The 19,848-nt window shown below is 35.7% G+C and overlaps 1 protein-coding gene across 1 annotated transcript; it reads right to left on the bottom strand.

The window, feature by feature from the left end:
• Nucleotides 1–170: 170 nt before the first annotated feature.
• Nucleotides 171–18,776, bottom strand: EMB3012 (embryo defective 3012). Its single transcript, XM_089785519.1, has 36 exons — nucleotides 18,262–18,776; nucleotides 17,912–18,177; nucleotides 16,798–16,964; nucleotides 16,496–16,712; nucleotides 15,990–16,336; nucleotides 15,504–15,683; nucleotides 15,181–15,319; nucleotides 14,949–15,097; nucleotides 14,583–14,694; nucleotides 13,911–14,503; nucleotides 13,646–13,769; nucleotides 13,249–13,529; nucleotides 11,982–12,095; nucleotides 11,693–11,755; nucleotides 10,326–10,517; nucleotides 9,516–9,575; nucleotides 9,338–9,406; nucleotides 8,809–8,955; nucleotides 8,573–8,692; nucleotides 8,262–8,381; nucleotides 7,433–7,592; nucleotides 7,297–7,355; nucleotides 7,086–7,186; nucleotides 5,725–6,136; nucleotides 4,999–5,101; nucleotides 4,800–4,909; nucleotides 4,546–4,617; nucleotides 4,145–4,220; nucleotides 3,908–4,015; nucleotides 3,620–3,761; nucleotides 2,760–2,840; nucleotides 2,460–2,676; nucleotides 2,155–2,221; nucleotides 1,358–1,449; nucleotides 908–968; nucleotides 171–829 (listed from the first exon to the last, which is right to left on the bottom strand). Exons 1-36 carry the CDS (start codon nucleotides 18,432–18,434, stop codon nucleotides 474–476), a joined length of 5,850 nt encoding a protein of 1,949 aa, XP_089641645.1. The 5' UTR covers nucleotides 18,435–18,776; the 3' UTR covers nucleotides 171–473.
• Between the last annotated feature and the right edge of the window lie 1,072 nt (nucleotides 18,777–19,848).

Below are 19,848 nucleotides of genomic sequence, written 5' to 3'. Positions count from 1 at the left end.
GTAACATTTTAATTTGATAACAATCAATCAACCATTAATCTTAAAAAATTAATTTAAAATAAATATACAATAACTTGATTAAACACAATAAAAGAATAAAAAATTTATTTAAATTTTTTTAAATAGTTTAAAAGTTACTTTTTTTGTTAGGCATTATACCAAAAAAGAAATAAAAGAATAAAGAAATGGAGAATAAAAAGAATTAGTATCAAGCAAATGAAGCCATATCCAGCATTAGGAGAATTCAAAGCTAAAAGTGCAAATCCTACAATACTTGCAACCAAATCAGACATGAACTCGAGTTCAAGTATACACATGATACAACAAAATTTGGCAGCTTTTTGCCACATTCCAACTTCTAAGCACTAAAAGATATATATATATATATATATATATATATATAGAGAGAGAGAGAGAGAGAGAGAGAGAGAGAGAGAGTGCTAATGATCTATCAATGCCAAATAATGGTGGATTCAGTATGTCTTCTGAGGATTAAACCTCCTCCTACCTTCTCGCCTATAGTATGGAGTTTCATCTATAGTTCTTCTCACATAATCTACAAATGGCTGAGGTGTTCGTGGAGATTGTTCATCAGGAACAGCAGGACTGCTCCGCTCAGGTGTGACAGGTGCTGATATGCTTGGAGTGGGAGGGCGTGTGGATGGTCGCCGAAAATCAAATCGAAAAGGTCGCGAAGGTAAGTACAAGATACGTATGAAGATTGCAATGATAAATGCTAGTAGGGCAGAACCTAGAAGCCAACGGTTCATGACAGTAACGTCAATGATCAATGCTCTTTCATAGTTAACATCCACTTCTACTCTTTGACCTGAAAAATAGAAACCATAGATGAGAAGCCAATCCTCCTCATGATAACCTATAAATCTGGATTCAAGACTAAGCTCACCAGTGGATGGGAGTGTGACAATTATTTTATCCTTGAATGGCTTGGCACCTAGCGCTTTCACCTGAATTGCAAGTACAGCAATATCAAGAAATGAAAAGATTGGAGCTTAAAAATAACATAGCCATGAAATAATTCATTCCATATATCCCAATTTTGATATCAGCTTTATGAAATGGTAAGACTTATCTACAACTTGCAGGCAAGCTTCTTAGGATTTTGAACCATTATACTATTTTCCATACAGGCGTTATTCGGTCTACAATTGCTGTTTTCAGAAGATGTTGTGCTTCTTAGTTTTTCTGATAGCAAAACAAATTTATTCATTTTCTTCCTTTTTGTAACTCAAACCTAGGATCTCTATCCAAACCCAATCTCAACCTTACCAGTTGAGCTAAGCCCATGTGGCTGAACAAATTTATTCTTACATAAGCAAATTATGCACAATCTCACCTCATACTGTACATGGCCACCAACACCAAATTCTTCTTTCTGGATGGGAGTGATCATTAACAAATCTTGGATATGCCAGCGGATGTCAACATCTACAAATATCAGATAAATTAGTAGAATTATATTAGACTGACAAGTGAAACTATGGAATCCATCAGAGGCATGTGCAAGCTGTAGGGCACTGGAGATGGCATTGCACAAGTAATCATCGCATCAGTGAGATTAGGGTACAGTTCCTGAGTTTGTAAGATTAAACAGACAACCTCAAGAAAACAGAAACTATTGTAACTCTTTTCAAGCTCAATGTAACAGAAGCCTACAAGGTTAATCATCACAACTGAAAAATGTCAGACCCAAATGCCACATACTTGAAATCATCCATCAATGAACTGTGCAATTCACTATAGCAAATATAAGTCCAGAACACATTGGCTTACTAGAAAACCTTTGGTGAATTCTTTTAAACTTCGGTAGAATAAAAAAGGCCAACCCTATATGTACCTAATCAGTTTCTAAAGCTTAAAATTCTGGTAATTTTCAGAGAATTGTTACTACTACCTCACTACAACTCCCCGACCCCTTCCCCTCTTCCTTCATTCACATACATTAATAGCCTTAATACACTCATCTTCACTCTGCAGCGACCAGCTGCTAAGTCTCTGGGGTTGTATCAGGAAACTTGTATCATGTCCATTAGTCCATATAAAGAAAAAAAAAATAGAACAAAGGGGGAAGGGGGTGGTATAGGAGGTCAGGTGAGGAGATGAAAAGAGAGAGAACGTGCCCAAGTCATTTACCTGTGTTTCCCAAAATAGTTATGATAGTCTTGTTGGAGTCTGGTGTCAGATTCAACTGCACTATATTCTGAAAGACACAAAATATTTACAAAGTCATTCATGATCCATATCTATGTTTAATGCAAGCAACTTGTTCCAGAGAGACACAGGATAAGTACTGAAACAGTACATTCAAAATTTAAACCCAATACTAATAGTTCAATGATCTTATGTCACATACAGAAGAATCAAGGGAATTCAACATAATTATTACTACCAATATCAAAACCTGACTGGAAAAAAAATCTAAATCATCGACCAACTACCTTTCCCATATGCATTATGGAAAATCCCCCGACAAAAAGTGCAGATGCAGATCCAGAAACATGGCTGTGTTCTTTCATTGTAGCATTGATGGAAACATATATATATGGTTTCATGTTCTTGAACTTGGGTGTGGTGTGCACCAAATGCTCTGGAGAGTAAGGGAAGAAAAGGCAAAACGAGTTGCCAGTCTCAAGATCCATCCATGGCTTTGCATAGCTGCAGTAAACAAAACCATTATAAATAATACAAGTATTATATGCTAGATCAACATTCAAAGTTGACACAAGAGAGAGACATACCCAACAAAAGGAGGGTCTACCCTACAGTCATATGGGGCTCCTTTACTGCTTCCAAGAGCGTTGATCTTGTCTTTTGTATCACTGGGTATGGAAAGAGACACATTTAAGAATTTTGTTTATTCAATCATTGTTGGTTTTGCTCTGAAGACAACATCATGAATAATCATCAATCTTTCACACAAAAAAATGAGTCCCACGATACATACACAACATACTTACACCAAAGATAATGGTCTGCCAACTCCATAAAAATGTCATATATGGTTTTTTTTCACACATAAAATCATGAAAATTGCAATTTGGAAAAGGAAAAATAAATACTAGCTTAAAGTTTTAGTCAAGGTAAGCAATGCTGGTTTGATAAGATGTACACTCTCACAGATTTTGATGACCAGAAACTTAATACCATCCATACGCTCAAGTAAGCCACTAGATGGTTACATCGCCAATAAACCTCCACAACTCTAGGCAATGCATTACCAAAAGTTCTATTTTGAGATTAGTTTGTATCACACTTAATTAAGAATAAAACAAAACAGTGACATATGAAGATTATATTTAAAGGTACATACATATTGAGAAAGGAAGAGTAGAATTTTAACCACTTTTCATAGCAAGCTTATTCCAGATCAAAATTAATTTATATTCATTTGAACAATGTTACGAATGCTACATTCTCGGAAGACACAGATGAGTAGCATGCTCCTACTAATCGTTAAAAGTTGGATTTGCAATTAGTTGTCTTCTTACATCTTAACCACTTAAAATGTCAGAATAACCTCAGCCTCCAATACATCAACCATAGAGTCAAATTGCAAGCTGGCATAACATACTTAAAAGCTTCAACTATATCTACAAACCTGAACTTCACAGAGAAGCTATATCCTTGTGAGGGAAAAGGAACATTTGTCAGCATCTCCCTTGGAGCATCCATAACAAGAGTACTTCCAGGTAGCACTGTGACTGTTGTTTGCAGCTTGACACCAGAACTTTCAAAAGAAACTTTTCAGAAATAACAAACGTATAAATCAGTTGAATGGCAACTCAATGATCAAAATGTTAAGCGATGAAAGATATCTGCCACATCAATTTTCTAAAAACTAGCATATTTAATGCAGTGAAAGATATTATTCACGGTTATTTAGTACCCTGGGTCAAACCCTCCCCTACTGCTTCCGCCTGTCCAGATTGCATGTGTAAAACTATAACACTTTCATTGGCACTAAGCCAGTGACCTGAAGCTTGATCACCAGAACCTACCACATATAATGAACCAAAAGTAAAGTATTATCATCAGAACCTACCACATATAATTAAAAACCAGTAAAGCATTAGAGGAAATATAATAATTTCTTTGTAAAATTAATATTCCACCATAAACCCACCTACTACATTGAAGTTAATAGAACTCCCCTGGTGGAGGACAGGGTTTTGGGGATGCACGTGGGCACCAACTGAAATCTGAAGAAAAGGATTAAGCTTATTATGAAATGGAGAGAAACTATTGAAAATACAAATGAACCGATTTAGTCGATGTAAGCGAAGAAAAGCAATGATATACGTAGAAAGCATTTTGTATAGCAATAAAAGTAACGAAATTTGAATAAACGCGTGTCAAAATAAGGCCTTAAGTCTTTAGAAAAGCCTCAAATAATTTGGGCTGAAGAAAGTTTATAAAATTCCTGAACAACTGAACGCAGTTCATGCGCGCATCGAAAGTTGCATGTTGTGCCATGTTCATCTGACAAAAATATAATTTGTGGTTCAGAAAAGGGGAAGCAGGTACCAGCATATAGTCTGACTTCTGTGGACGATTGTCAATTGAAACTCGTAGAAGAGCTCTACCATGTCGCATTGCCTTCATGCAGAACCATATGATTAAATGATATTACTTGAGGTAAAATTGTTGTGACTATATGTGGGATCCTTCACACAAATACACTCTAAATGATAAAAATACATAGCAATAGAAATCAAAACAATAAAAATTCCTTAATTAATCTCCTGAAATGTTGAATTAATGTTGAGAGACTAACAGACCTTGAGATGAATTGTATTGGTATCATGGGTCGCGTTAACAAAGACTACATCAGGATAATTAGTTTCAGCATAAGGGAGAATAACATTAGATGCTTCATAAAAGGGATTTCCTAGCAAAATACAAAATCAAAAGAGAATACTGATTAGGATCTAAAATAACAGAGTGCATATAATTTAACTAACATGATAACAATGATACCTAGAGCATCAAAATAGCTTATTGAAAGTTCAGTTTCAGCACCAACAGCGAGATCAATTGCATGGACCAGAAACTCCTTGTTTGTTATTCTTATTTGCTCCACCTAAAAAGAACATAGATGCTCTACTGAGTTTAAGAATGAACAGGAAAGTTTCAAATTATATAGAATAAATCTCAATAGAAGTGATGCAAACATCAATATTCATCAATTAAAGAAAAAGTTATAAAGGAATAGAAAGAGGATCAACCCACAATATCAAATACATTCGCCAAAACTATGAAGTAATCATGCTGTAGACTAAATAGTCAAATGAGCTGCTATTCAAAAAAAAAAATAGTCAAATGAGCTACGATTAGCCAGCTTATGTCAATTGCTTCTTCTATGATGATCATAAGGAAAGGCAGACTAAATTTATGCAAAGATCAGAAATAAAATCAATTTGCCAAAAGATATTATGAAATTGTTGAGAAACTTTTGTTCAACATTTACTTCCATTGCATGATGAGGACGTTGATAAAATTAGTCTATGTAACTTAGGGTAACAAGTTCAAATTTAAAACACATGGTGACAGTAATAACGCTAGACAGTCAAAAGGTGAATGGAAAAGGAAAATTAGCTGCTTGCTAGATCTATATCTTAGAAATTTAGCAGGACATATAAAAGGTCGTACATATTGCTGTGTTTTTTCCCTTCAAAAAAAAAATATAAAAGGTTGTACAAATACCTCAGCAACCCGGACACAGGAAGCAATCTCAGTTCTTCCAGTGATGCGATCTTTTGCCTGAATGCAAGCAAGATTATTGCTCTCTTTTGTTTTAATTTTATCCCCATCAATGGAAACAGCACGCTGTGAAATTTCAGTTGCTTCCTCCCAATTTCTTAATAGAGAATAGATTATGCTTCCTTTGCGACTCTGACTATCTCTTTGCCCGTGTGATTCTGTTGACAAAGGCAAAATGCTAGACGTGGTATAATGGGGAGGAAGAACCCATGTGATTGGAGCTCCAAGTGCCAGGGGAAGATCAGACACCACCAATAGTGAGATAGATGCACTGTAAGTCCTTGCCTCGAAGTGTGAACCAAAAGAAATGAAGTCACATGAGAATGAAACTGCAACATTCGTCCTACCAGGGGCCCTGGACAAGAGAGATAAATGGTCATTTGAAAAGCAAGTGTAATCGTAGAGTTTGGTCAGATGAGAAAGAAGATTCAGACAGCCAGCATTAATTTCTAGTCACTCAAAGGTTAGAAATCTGAATGAGCCATTGAGGCTCAGTGGCTATGTGTTAGCATTAGAAGCATGTGCCTATCAGTTTTAAATCATGTTTTTGACCAATGTTGTTCAATTGAGTAAACTTAGGCAGAAAACAATCTAGATATCATCATTCCCCACAACAACCTCCAATACCTAAGACCAAACTTCACTATTATAAAGAGGCAGAAAGGAAATTTTTATTGATTGTGTTTTCTATTCCAGAGTCAATTTGCTAGAGTTTGGACTCAAAAAAATGACTATCTTAATTTCAGCTATAGTTATATTCCAAAGGATATTCAGAAGAATATATACCGCTGTGTCGACCTTACAGATGAAATGCTTTATCTTAAATTGGATACCTTCATTTAAAGACAAAATCAATTTAAAATTTTCTTAAAAAGTTCTAAAAAACCAAACAAATTTGCTGCAAAAAAAAAACACAATTTTTACCCATCCATCAAATGAATTAGATGCAGCAAAAAACTATTCAAACTCCAGCAAGCTTTAATAGAGGAGGCTTCATATTTGTCAGAAGTAGGAACAACTACAATCATACTCATCCTGGTCTTCCTACCCCCACCCCTTCCAAAAGGAAAAAAAAAAGAAACACGAAATTTCAAGTGCAGCGCACTTCCCATGGCTGATGTATCACCTGTATCTATTGGAAAATACTAAACTTATGTCCATACTGAACCCAGAATATTTTATATGCATTTTAATTAGCCAAGACTAATTGGTTACATGAGGCAGTGGATAAATAACACAATAATAGTTATCAGTTTCTGTAATTCAAAAGAAACATTGCCTAATTTTCATTAACATAATTATACCTTCCATAAAAGATATTAATAAATTTAAGTTCTTCCTTGTCCACAGTACTCAAGCGCTGAACTGCCTCTGAACCAACCAGTGGGACCCCAAACTTCAACACCTAGAAAACAAAGAGAAATTGATGTTAATACAAAAATTCACTAATATTCAATCAGATGGCAAAACAATAAATTGCAGACAAATACAATTGGACAGAACACTTAATTCAACCTCTTCATCTTCAATAGTCCACTTATAATCTTTGCAAAGCTCATAGAAAGAAAATAAGTCTCCCTGAAAATACAAGAACTCAGTCAAAATTCAAAAAGAAATAGTTGATAGAGATATTTCTTCAGGCTCTCAATACTTGCCTCTGGAAATAAAGGATAAATTGTTGTCTCACGGCCAACAGCAAGCTGTTCACTTTGTACATTCAATATTGCTGAAAATGGTACTCCCACTTTAACGCTGCCATATGCTTGACAAATCACACTATCTCCGTTGCCATAGACTGTAGCAACTAAAGTCTGATGATAAAAGCATAAGATACATCTAAATTAAAAACTTATCATACAGTTAAAACTAGTTTGTTAAGGGGAAAATCAAGTGGTAGCGTTTTGCTGTCTTGGTGATATAGCAAGCTGGTGATAAGTGTTTGATCTTAATTGAATTTTAAATGATGAAATTTACCAAAAGAACTAATGTAAGCCACTGTAGCACAGGCAGTGGGTCCATTTTCTCTAACCCTATCAAATATGACAATGAACAGTTGACAAAGACTTATTAGCTATCCACGTACATACTCTTGTAACAGCAGCTGTCAGTTTATTAGCAAGGTTACTGAGTCCAAATGAGATTTTCACACTTCTGTTTGTGGCAGTAGAAAATTGAGAAAGAGAGGGAAGAAATGACTGCAAACAATAAGAAGACAATGCATCCACAGCAAACTAATGTTCTAGCTACTGTTAATATGAACATTCAACAATGTGCACACACAAGAGGTCTCCCTTCATCATAACCCAAATCCATTCAATTGCACTGCCTGGTTTAGTTAAACTTGAAAATTCTAAGTGCTCAACAAACTATAGCATCTTCATGAGGGTAAAGTTACAAAGCAATGCATCATTGCATATGCATAGAAAAGCAAAACAGTTGTTAATTTAAGTATCAGATCAGTATCATATCTCATATCTTACAGTGTTCCCAGGTGAAGTTGCAGTCAGTCGTCCTGAAGTTTTGTGAACTGTTGCGATGCCATCATCAATACTTGTATACTCCACAAAGGCACCAATTGTTGGACCTCCTTTCATAGTGAGCTAATAGTATGACAAATAAATGTAATAGCAGATGCAATTAATAGCATGAAAAAAAGAATTAAATTTCCAAATAAAAGTAGGAAAGAGGGTGCAAGAAGGAGTTAAGGGGGAGAAGATATGGAGCTCAACATGATAAAAGAACTGCTCACAGAATAACATAATATAAATAACAAATAAAGAAAGAAGCATACCATGTAAGAGGCACCTGGTACTAGGAAAATATCAAGCGGGTGAATTGTTGGGGGGGCATAAACTTCAACCTTTATAACTTGACTCAATATTTCATGGCCAGAATGTCTTCTACCACTGACCTGTTATCAAGATCTATCGTGAAATTTATGCAACCAAACCCTTGATCTAGAAATCTCAATGAGTCCTTAAGAAATGCTAACATAAAAGATATTGGCAAGAGGATAAAATGACTTACATAAAGAGTTGTGATGCCAAGATGTTTTGCCCTAACTTTAAAATTCTGTGCACCAATATATCCACCACCAGGAGCTGAGATATCATCCTTGTCGACAAGTTCAACTGTATCATCCTCAATATGCACATGAATATTCATGTATGCATACTGCAGGAAAGGATCCCATCAGGATAATGGAAAGAATGTGAAAAAATGACATACACATGGATGCATGGACATAGACACATCAGAAACCTTCAAACAAACTATTTTATGAGATACGTTTTCAAAATATTTTGAGCTGTGTACATCTTTTACTTCTAACATAGCCAGTTGGACATCACAAAAGGATCCAATGCATGAGAGGTCAAAGGGATACATTCCTTCACAACAGATGTTACCTCTCTACATGTGAACCAAGATTCAGTTACACTCAGTTTGTCTAAATACCTAGCACACTTCCTACAGCATTTAGTCTAAAACATGTTTCGACAAAAGATAATCTGGAACATAGAGCTTTAGGAAAATGATAAGGGCAATCATTTCAAACCTGAGAAATGTCAAAAGTGCTTCCGTCATCAACCCCAGCCATCAAATCAATTGACTGTGAACTTCCTTCCTTCAAATATAAAATTGGCAGACAATTACATGCTGCTCTGGGTTAAAAGCAAAAAAAAAAAAAGAAATAAAAAAGATTAACTAATTAAAGGCTATAGTGGAGAACACACCATAAGGCTTATCTCTTCTCCAGACATAATCTTAATCCAGTCTACATCTGCAACTTGGACCTGTAAAAAGGTCATCACCATGATAAATTACAAGCAAATTGAGATATCAAACATGAAGGTATCATCAGTAGGAGAATGCATACTCTTGGCATGAAAGGAAGCACAAAAGAGGTTCCAAAACATAGCATGATGTAATTTCATATTAACCAAGCATTTCAAATCAATGCAAATGAAAGAAAACTTTAAATTGACCTAAGTAATTACTCAAGATACTTTTTCATGTACATGGCATAATAAAGATTCAGAAATTATAGTTCCACATATTTCTTTAATTAAAAAAGGGGTTGATTTGTAACTGAATCTTCCCATCTGAACTTACATAAATCACATCAATGAGCTAGGCAACAAAGTGATGTGTTTGGGCAAGTTGCTTTTACATAATTTTTCAAATGTAAATTGCATCAACAGCCACAGTGGGATTTGCTTCATACTTTCCTTTCCTTCAACTTTGCCACAAGCCAAATAGAGCCTAAAAGTTACTTTAAATAAATAAAAAAGCATTTTCCTTTAATGTATCACAATTGAATCTGTAACATTAAAGGTCAAAATAGACGATGTATTTCAAAATAGTTTGAGACTTAAGGTAAAGCACCTACTTTAAGCAGCAATTCTTATTTAAACTACTCCAAATGAAGTTCTCTTGAAGGTATCTACACATTAAAAGCATGATATTTTTGGAGAAATAAAAGTGTTTTCATACACAATTTCCCATAAATCTTAAAGGACGAATAAAATCGAGTAAGAGATTACCACGACAGAAGCTGCAACGTTAGGAGCAAGCCCAATATCATAAACTGTGACAAGTGCAGTCCCCAGGCCTTTTGGTGATAACATCATTTGTAAGCATTGTAAACCAGGGGGGGGCTGAGTAACTTCAACTACTCGAGAATCATTCACAACTGCTTCCAAGAAACAGCTCCCTCCAGTAATTGACAAATTTGCCTGAATGGAGAAAGTGATGAAGTACATTGTATGATGATTATAAATGGACACAGTTCCCGAATAAAAGCACATATGGTGTGCTGGAAAACAAAATTAAACCAACAGGACTAGTTTGAAAATAAATTGGGCTGAGAAGGATTGAAGATGAGCTGCTCAAAATGCTACACTAAAAATAGTTAGTTACCATTAAACATCTCACTCACTAAAAATAGTTATAGCCCTTAAATGTAAAACCTTATTTGCCCTTCTATTTCAGCTAAGGAGCAACACCATAATTAACAAATAAATAGGAGCTGGAAGAAGATACTAAATCCTGTTAAGAGCCTCTCATTCTGAGAGCCTTAGAATGAGCAGTGATTACATAAATGTTGTTAGTAGTGCAATCTCCTTTTTGACTGATCATTTAAGAGGCTAATATACTATGATACAGGCTAGATAAAACTGTTAAAATCGGTGGTATGAATCGATCGTAATAAAATATTACAATAATTCTGATAGATTTTACCATTAATCTTTTTCCAAGTTATCTCGCATGGACATGCAATGATGAAAGTTATTTTGCAATAAAATTATGATTGGTTTGAAGCCTCAAATATCCATTCATTTACTCACTTATTGAAGGCTTAAGAGCAAGCACTGCCATCATCTATTAAATTGCAAATGTAGGAACTAGAAAGGGAACCACAGTAACATTGTAATCCAAGCTAATCATTAGTCATTAGATATGCAAAATAGTAATCCTCATAGAATTCCAAAAGTAACAACTAGCAAGCAGACCACAGTAACAGATTTTCCAAGCTAATAATTAGATCTGCAAGAATGCAACAGCCCAAAAAACAGAAAATCAAAACAGCAACTGTCACCATTTTGTTAAACAATTAAATGAATATATGGCAAACAAGTTCACTAAAGGGAAAAATTTAGATTCATTTTGCCAGAGTTCCATTCTTCACTCATCAAACTCCATAACATATAACCATCAGCAAAAATAGGTGCCACATGAAAATCATCAAATGTTTCTAAGGCAATGCATATCACAAAGAGATAATGATCAAATAAAATTCCAAAGTAGTGCTTACCACAGCAACATCATCAAACATGTTTCGAGGGCATTCGTAATGCATATTCATTTAAAATCAGCAAATCAAGTAAGCAGGGATGGTGCTAGAATCTACCTTCGCATCAGGATTGAAATATAACAAATTGAACTCCGGACTGACTCTTAGAGTAGAAACAAGCTGCCGATGTTATCAAATCAAAATATTAGAATGAAATTTTCATCCTATGTTAAACACAAAAAACAGATAAATAAATAACGCTAATAGAAAAAAATTAAAAACAAAGAGAGAGGGAGAACCAATCTTGCAAGAATAGATCACTCATAACGTGACAAATCACAGAGGAAGGTATTTAATGAATTTTATGCAACAAAGATGGGAATATAAACCTGCCAAAATAACCTACCTGTAACCGTGCAGCATCTGTTAGAAAATTATTGGAACTTTCTAGCAATTTAGCAGAATAACGATCAGCCGTGGAAGTACCCAAAAATCCAGTAACAGTGGCACGAACAATACACTGAGAAACAAGAAATTATAATCTCATTTTATCACAACTTAACACATCATGAGAAGAAAAAAGTAGCATCAAGTATCGAATACTTATGGAGGGACTGAAAACCAATCTAAGGCCAACCATCAAAACAGTACAGAAGTTCTAAAATCTTAGCAAGAAAATTACACATCAGTGGTAAACAATGTCTATTGATATAATTACAATTACCAACAATAAGAAGAATTAAATGCTAGGAAGAATACAAATTGTCAAACTTGTACAACCTCTAAATGCAACAGGTAAAATAATTGCTCAGAAATATCAAAGAAAAACTCATTACGCCCAAATAGTTCATAATTATTAACAAGTGAGGATAAAAACACAAAAGATGGTGAAGCAGATGAGGGCTTCCCATTCAGGTAATCTTTTGCTACTGTAGTTACTCTAATGACCTAATATGCGAGAATTATGTGTCTATAACTTGATTGCTAATCAGTTGGAAACCAATAGTAGATACTAAAATGCTGCAAAAGCGTATTTATGTATACCACCAACTTCTATTTGAAGCCAATTTAAAGCCAATTTGAACCCAAAAGCACTTTTATCATGCTTAACAACTTAAAGATATTATTGCCGCAAGATACTATTAATATTTTATGCTATGATAGATATCTTTTTTTTAATTTAAAAAATTATTAGCACAGTTACCCTCTTTGTATATGAGTGAACCCACACTTTCCTCAAACCTCCCCCTCCTCATTTTGGCAAAGACCTCTCACCACCTCTCCCTTAAGTAAAACAAATTGACACACCTACGAGAAAACATCCAGTCCTTGGTGAACACAAGACTATCACCAAACCTTGGAAAAAATATCGTTATGAGACCTAGAGAGCAAAACATATTGAAGAAAAGTATGAATGCACAAATAAATAGTGGAAGGGCAAGGACTATATATAACCCCATAACTGAGAATGCTTATTCTTGCACAGCTTAAAGAATTGCATACAACAATGAAGCATCAAACCCAACATGCACTTCCTGAAGGAAATAAAAACTATACATAGAATCATCTTAATAAGAAATGATGGCTTCGCGCCTGTTAGCTCATGGCCAAGATATTGCTAAAAATAACTGAAAATAAGAGATAGAAATTAATATAAATATCAACATCAGTACCGATCCTGATTCATTTTGCAAGACCAGAAACCTCTCCCAACTAGACTTTTTAGAGCTCTCTGAATCATAAGCATAATCCCAATAAGCTAGACTGTCACAATTGCCTAGTTCCCACTTCAAGCACACTGAAGAAGAGTTTGCAAAAGGCTCCCCAGAGGTACTAATGCTGACTGCAGCCACTCTTATAGTTTGTCCATTTGCTACAGTAACAGGGGTAACATGAATTTGCCCTGGGCTACGGTCAGCTTGAATAGCTGTCCGTATAACATCTCGATCATTAACTGTAGCATCAGGCCAATAGCACACAACATCATTAAAAAGGGGGCTAAAGAAAGAAGTGCAGGAAGGAACCAAAGGCCATATTTCACATCTGTCCAACATAAATCATTATATTTACCAGGTTCATCCACTATTACCACAATCGAGGAAGGAAGGCTGCATGCAAGAGACAATGAAACTTCAGCTATTGCAGGAAGAGGATGATCATCTCCAATCAAATTTCCACGTTTAAAAACAAGATTCTGAACAATTTGGAACCACAGAAAGCAAATATATCATGATTCTGAATTAGATAGACCACAATATAAGAAAAGAAATTGTTGGTGCATGGACTTCAATTGAAACTCATAAAGGGCCTTCCAGGAAATAGTGCAGTAGCTTACATATGTCCCCATTGTTTGGCATAAAATTCTGTACAAACTGCCATGGCTGCTAGAAATCTGATGCATATGAACCCCATTCTCACGTGCATGTTCTTCATCAACAATCTCCACTGTTTCCATGAAGTCAACACCTTTGTCCCACCTTTCTGGTCCTCCATGAAGCATGACATCCAAAAGTGTTCCAGGGACAAGATATAACTTATCCAGGTTTTCTAATTGATTACCAGCTTCTGCTCCAGCTGTATTAACCCAGTAACCACCAAAATGGTTCCCATCACCTGCTTGATGCAGAGTAAGTGGCTGATATGCTGCAATTCGTGAAGTTGCTTTTAAAACAATGGGCCCACTAAAAGACGGATCAAAATGATGAAATTCTTTTGAAAATGCTGCGTGCAGCATAGCTGGACCAGATGCAGAAGCATATACATAAGTCCATGAACATGGAGGACCATACACTGGGGCATGAAGTTCCAAATTTTCTTGCTTTTCAAAGACTGGCACCTCCCTTGTTACATTGGTAACAATGAAAGACTCACTTCCAGCTTTCCACTTTATAAAGGAATGAAACGCATCACACCTAGAAAAGTAGACACCTGCAAATGGCAAGTCAACTTCAGAAGAGTTGGCAGGGAAGAAATTAAGTTTCCAAATAATTGTGGAATGTAGCATAACCATTTGATGCTTTCATTGTAACAGCAGCTGGGAGATGTGATCCCACAGCAGTCTCAACAGGGAAATTTTGCAACATAACCATAGAGGATGGAATTGAAACTTCAACCACCACCTGTTAAAAATGATACAAAAAATAAGCTCAAAAGAAAACTTTAACTAATGAAGGGCATGTGAAACTGGAAGCTTTTTCAGGGCATAAAACAGACAAGATAATCCATATTTCAGAATTTTATGCATCAACGACAAAAGCAGTAACACCACTGCATAAACACATGATTTTTACTAATTTCATACTACACAAGGATCTTTGCCAACTATAAGAACACAGAAAGCAGTAGAAGAAACAAGATTCTGAAATTTCAGTACCTCATCATAATTGAATGAATCAAAACTTGACACCACCTTCAGTGTAGCTTTACCAGGCTTCTTAGCCTGGACATCTCCATATGCAGTGATCGAAACAACAGTCATATCTGAAGAAAACCATTTGTAGTCACTGGAGGTTTTTGCACAACCTATAAAAGTGTTGAATCCCATTAAAACATGTTAGAACTTGAAAAAATTATTTCAAAAATTCAACAGGTAAAATGCTACCAACCTCCAGTAGCCTTTAGCTCCATCTCCTGATAAACAGCAGGTGCCCAGGGAAGAAGAATAATTTGAGATTCACCAGTTATTTTTTCCGAGCTAAACTTTACTGGATCACAAACAATAACTTCTTGCACAACCTTGAGAACCTGAATGACGAGGCCAAGAGAGAACTTAGTCTCCTAGCAAAAGCTATAAGCGGATCATTGATGGCAAACAAGCAAATCAGAAAACATACTGATGCTTTTACAATCTTGTTTCTTAAAAGAATAAGAAGAAAAGAAAAAGAGGCTGTCAATTTCCCCAGTCCCTCTGAGGTAAATGACATCTCACCTCCGTAGTATCATGATGCCCATTATAGTATACTAAAGAGGCTGTCAATTTCCCCATTCCCTCTGAAGTTGCTTTCAAAATTCTAGAATACCTCCAGCCATATCTAGAAGCAATAGGCTCTAACACTGGGACAATTTTCCAGTACCCAGATTGGTTGTCATAAAACTCAACATCATCATTCTGCAATGCAGGAAAGGAAGTCTGAGTGGAAAATAACCAAGAAAATAATGAGAAACTAATTAGCATATCAAATTACACTATTGAACTAACAAATGACAATAACAACAACTTTTAACCTCAAAACTGATTGACCATCGAAGCATAACCAAAGGGAAATAAAGAGGAATAAAAGGAAGACCAAAAACTGAAGAAAGTATGAGAACCTAATCAAGCACATCAGTCCAAAAAGTTCTTAATGTTACAAAGACAACATAGCTCACCTATATCACAGCTAAATGGTGAAAATATAAGTAATTCATAATTTACCTCTGTAATGTAGATTTCATGTGTGTAAGGTCCCAGAGAAAAAACCTTCAGTTGAATAAGGTATTGTTTGCCAGAAACAACATACCAACGTGCCACAGATGGAATGGGTTCCATTCCTTCTAATGGATCACCAGAAGTAGATAACAGTGATATGTACAAAGAAAGTGTATCTGGCAAGACCACGTTAAGAGATGACAGTTGACTATGGCCATCAACTCTAGTATCTTCAACAATGACAGTTGTTTCCCCCAATGTTAGTGCATTAATGACACCCAGCATAGAGTCCACTTGAGCAACTGAACAGTTTGAGACAGACCATTGATGATGTGGTGATGGAAGAGTTACCTCTGCAAATACCAGTGGAAAGTTACTTAGACTTCTTCTAAGAACATTGATGAATGAAACAATCAACAGCCAGTTTACCCCGTGTGAACTTGACAGCATAAAGAAACACCCATTAATTCAATCCCTAGAAAGTCTTTATGAAAGGATTCAAAAAAAAAAACCTTGAGGAACAGTCCCACGGATAACCTTAAGACTATAACGAAGAGTAGCATTAATAAGGACAAAAACAGGTGATGGTGGATCTAGTGACATAGCTTCAGCCACAGTTAGAACAATCTTATCACCCATGCCCTCTAACATTGGCTCAAGCAACTGCACCGAAACATTCTCATGGCCAATATGAATGCCTCTTGTGACAAATAAATCAGAAAATACACCCTGCAGCACATTCCAAAGAATAAGCTTCAACATAAAAGCAAGAGGACATGGCAACTCATTACTATTGAAATTGTAGAATGGGTACCTTTTCTTCAAGTTGTATCTGGATATCTAAGTCACCACACAATCCACCACAGTCACTTAGGGGAGAATCCTTCAAAGGAACATGGGCCAGGTGATGTTGCGGTCCATTGGTTTTAGGCATCAGCTGCCACATGAATTGTAAACCCACCAAGGACGAAAACACATTGTCTGAAACACAAGTAAAAGGTGAATACAACAAAACCTAAAAAATTAGAAAAACAACAGGAAACCCAGTTAAATAAGGATGAATGTTCTTCAACATGAGAGAACACGTAATACAAGATGCAGTATCAGAAATAAGAAATGTACAAATTGGACTAGCAATTAATTACAAGAATGCAAGAAGCAAAGCCCTCAGCCATAGGATCACAAGTGCATTACTAGTTATTACATTAACCTTAAGCTACAAATAAATAGTACAACAACTAGAGGTGGCAAACACGTATGTTCTTGCAGGTTCTGATCGGGTCATTTTGGGTTCGGTTCATCTCAAGTTCAGTTCAAGTTCGGATTGGAATGAAACTAGTTATTACATTTTGCATTTTTAGTGTTTAAGTTTGGGTTATTGCAGCTTTGAGTTGGTTCAGTCTCAGGCTCAAGTTGTTTCAAGTGCAGATTCTTTAGGGTTCAGATTCTTACAAGTTCAGATCATTTCAGATTCGGGTCTTTAGCCTCTTGGTCAATTCAAGTGTGGTCGGGTTCAAGTTTGGGTTTTTCAATGAAAATCCAGGTTTGGGTTCATTTTGCCAGCTATTACAATAACCCACAGTAGCTTTTGTAACTGTATCATACTACACATCGACATTGCACATTTTTTAAGCTAGTTAAAGAGTTTAGAACGTAATGCTACCTTTGAAAGTTGCCTTTACTACTTGTTTTCTGCTAATTAAGCAAAATCTTACTTAACTAAGGGTGTGTAAAAACAGAAAAAAAAAAGACTAAAATGTAAAATGTAAACAACTATAACCTGTCGTATAAAACCAATATCTTTCATCTTGTCATTCGAGTGTTTACATTTTTTCTTTTAATTCCTAATTCGTCAGCATTATCGTTTTCTTTAATTATCAAAAGCAACAACAAAACAGAGTGGATATTAGCCTTTTTTGTTAAATTACCTTCACTATCAAAGGCACGAACGCGGAGCGTAGCGAGGCCATCAAGATCAAGCTTAATAGAATTATGAAATATCCGAATTCTATCAAAATTATCAATGAAAACTTTGCAGCGAATCACGATTCCAGTGTACACGTCCCTAGCATATACCGCCGTTTCTTTTCTACCGGAATACGGCGCAATCGATCTCAGCCGTGCACTTGTCGAGCAATGATTGGTCACATTATACTCCGGCAAAACTGATAAAATCTCATGATGATCCCACGACCTGCAAAACAAAATCAACAAAGTTATACGTATTCGTATAAGCAGAAATGTACGTATTCTTGGAAATGTTTTATAGGGAAAGTACCATTTGAAGCAGCCGTCGCTTCCTTGAAGCCGATATTCGACGGGGTTTGTCATTCTTGGAGGTAAAAGTATGTTGACGTCGGCTATGTGAGGACCGGAGCTCGAATGCGACGTCGTTCCGGTCACCGCCGTTAACGAAGCGGTTAAAATAAGCAACAAACTGAGCCAAATCATCTTCAACCTCGAAATTTACTAAAGCCAGAGCTATGAAGGTTTGTGCATAGCAAAAATTTAGCTACAGCGAGCTCAGCTCTAAGGAGAAGAAACAGGAAGAAGCCCTAAGAGAAGTAAGTAGAGGAGAGGTTTTAGAGGGGGTTTACGAGGAACGGAAAGGGCGAACGGTGAGGAGTACGTGGCGTGAGAGGATTGGTGGTGATACAAAAGGCAAGGCAATTTTAGATCAAAACGGACGGATTGTGCTTGTCACGTGGTCTCCGACCGGGGTTTCATGTTGTTTGTCGTTGGAAATTTCAGGTGCTTTCATCTGGTCGTCGTTTTGCTTTAAAGTCACAGTCCTCGCCCATTTCGGAGTTGACTAGTTTGACCAAAGAAGTACATAAGGTAAATTTTGTGATATTTACCATTATAAAATATAATTTTAAAATACTTATTAGTACTAATTTGAAATTTATTAATGGATTTTTTATTTCAGTATCCAACTTTATCTCAGCATTCAAAAACTTTTCAAATCCCTTTAAATTAGGAATATTATTTTTTTTAAAATCATGATGATTTTTATATGCAAATTTGAGTTGTATAAAGGTAAAAAAGGTGTAAAAAAAAAAGTTTTAGCCTTATAAAAGGTGAAAAAGGTAATTTGAATCTTATAGAAAGATAGCATAAAAGTTTGGGTCTAAATGACATTTTTGGAAGGTAAAAAGGTTAAAAGATGAGTTAGAGAAAGAAAAAGTATGAATAAAATCAATTAAGATTAAAAAGTTTAACAGTAGATAGGCAAAGATAAGGCCTTGGGAATGTTCAAGGCTGTTGAAGCCTACCTCCTGGCAAATCCTGATGCCTACTAAAAATCCCAATATTGAGATACCATCCACTTCAATTGTCATTATCATACAAATGTGCTAGAGTGAGAGAGATACCTTTTCTTTTGGTTTTTTTTTTTTTAACTGGTTTTTAGTTTTTGCAGTTGTTGGTCCATGTGCCCTTCTGATTGCTAATAAGAGTTCATAGTTTGTCTCAAATACGGGGAAGCTTGAACTATAATTGTCACCTGCAATACTAAATAAAGGATCATGGAAAAAATATTTACTAAAAATATTGATGTGTGATCAAGCTATCCAGTGTGAATGATATTGAGTGTATTGTCTTCTGTATATTTCTGACACAAATTCCTTAATACAACCTGTTTAAGCTTACATCCTGGCAAATCCTGATGCCTACTGAAAAATTGCAATATCATCAGTTCAAGAAAAACACATGGATTTCCATTTGTTTAAAAGTTATTTTTGGTCTCTTCTATCATGGGCAACTCTACCTTTAGTTAGCTACTAAAACTTTCATGTTCTGTTCATCAGGCCTGGGTAAACTTGTAAAGTTATGTCTGCCTGGAACTATAATCAATGGATCAATA

The sequence above is a fragment of the Theobroma umbraticum genome, unplaced genomic scaffold (assembly GCF_002168275.2).
Source record: "Theobroma umbraticum cultivar Fairchild unplaced genomic scaffold, ASM216827v3 scaffold_239.0, whole genome shotgun sequence".
NCBI lineage: Eukaryota > Viridiplantae > Streptophyta > Magnoliopsida > Malvales > Malvaceae > Theobroma > Theobroma umbraticum.
This window is presented reverse-complemented; position numbering and strand designations above follow the sequence as displayed.

What these genes read in the sequence shown, in the direction of transcription:
- EMB3012 (XM_089785519.1), bottom strand. Translation starts at nt 18,434, where the DNA reads ATGATTTGGCTCAGTTTGTTGCTTATTTTAACCGCTTCGTTAACGGCG. An exon ending in ATTCATTCAATTATGATGAG is followed by an intron (nt 14,695 to 14,948) that starts GTACTGAAATTT and finishes CATTTTTAACAG; the next exon opens with GTGGTGGTTGAAGTTTCAAT. An exon ending in TGCAAAATGAATCAGGATCG is followed by an intron (nt 12,096 to 13,248) that starts GTACTGATGTTG and finishes CTTGTTTCTCAG; the next exon opens with TGTATTGTTCGTGCCACTGT.